Below are 1,001 nucleotides of genomic sequence, written 5' to 3' on the forward strand. Positions count from 1 at the left end.
CCGCCGCGCGGAGGGAGAGCGCGGCGTTCGCCGCGGCCCGGCGTGGCGGCGAGGTGCCCGACACCAGTCGCGCCCCCACACCCGCTCCTCCGCCCCTCACTCCTTTCACCAACCCCACCCCCCACATCGCAAACCCTGTCCCTTTTCAAAGGGAGTCCCCCGAGAAGACCAGGGATCTGGAGGAGAAGGAGCTGCGCAACGGCCGCCTGGCCATGGTGGCCTTCGCCGGCTTCCTGGCGCAGCACGCGGCCACCGGCAAGGGGCCGATCGACAACCTGTTGGACCACGTGGCCTCCCCCCTCACCACCACCATCTGGGACAACGGCGTCAGGTGAGGTTTGGGGGGGTGGGGTGTGTGTGTTAGATTGTGCGTTCGCGCGTTTGTGTGTGTGTGTGTGTGTGTGTGTGTGTGTGTGTGTGTGCGCGCGCGGGGGGACGTTGGTGCTAGGTGGCAATGAGGTACAGAGGGGGGTGCCACGCGCGGGGTAAGGGTTTATGGGTTTGTGGGCTGAAGTGTGTCTCGATGCGCCGCCAGCGAGGCGGCGAGCGCACGCGCGCGCGCGTTATGTTGCACCGGCCTCCTGGAAGCGAACCGCTCACACCACGACCCGCCTCCTCCCCGCCGCCCCTGCCCTTTCCCTTCGCGCCGCAGCATCCCTCTCCTGGTGTAAGATGTCCCTTCCACGGCCCGGCCCCCCATAACCACTCTCCCTGTTTCCCCGGCGCCCTGCGCCCTGCCCTGTGGCGCGGCCGGCCCCCGCAGCTGGCCCCTTCGCTCGCGCGTCGGCGGGCGGCCGCACGTGCGTGCGCCCTTTTTCTCGTTTCGCAGCCAAAGCGTAGCGCCCGTTAACTCGTGCCGCGTGTGAGCAGATCGTGTACACCTGAGCGTCTCGGGTAACAGCCCGCCCCAGTCTGTTCCCACGCACGCACGCTGCTGGGGTGTGAGGCTCCTTGATCATATATTCAATGGACGAACAGCAGCGGCTGACGAGTGGGACGCA

At 67.6% G+C, this 1,001-nt stretch overlaps 1 protein-coding gene across 1 annotated transcript in view; it reads left to right on the top strand.

Annotated features, from left to right (window-relative positions):
• The window catches only part of MNEG_15370 (Chlorophyll a-b binding protein), a gene marked incomplete at both ends in the record, with an annotated part of 1,513 nt that extends 842 nt beyond the window's left edge, over positions 1–671 (top strand). The window contains 2 exons of the mRNA XM_014036158.1: positions 152–331; positions 653–671. Of these exons, the coding sequence (XP_013891612.1) occupies positions 152–331; positions 653–671 (199 nt within the window). The remainder of the gene's footprint in view (positions 1–151; positions 332–652) is intronic.
• Positions 672–1,001: the final 330 nt, after the last annotated feature.

This window comes from Monoraphidium neglectum (genome assembly GCF_000611645.1).
Source record: "Monoraphidium neglectum strain SAG 48.87 unplaced genomic scaffold scaffold05268, whole genome shotgun sequence".
Taxonomy (NCBI): domain Eukaryota; kingdom Viridiplantae; phylum Chlorophyta; class Chlorophyceae; order Sphaeropleales; family Selenastraceae; genus Monoraphidium; species Monoraphidium neglectum.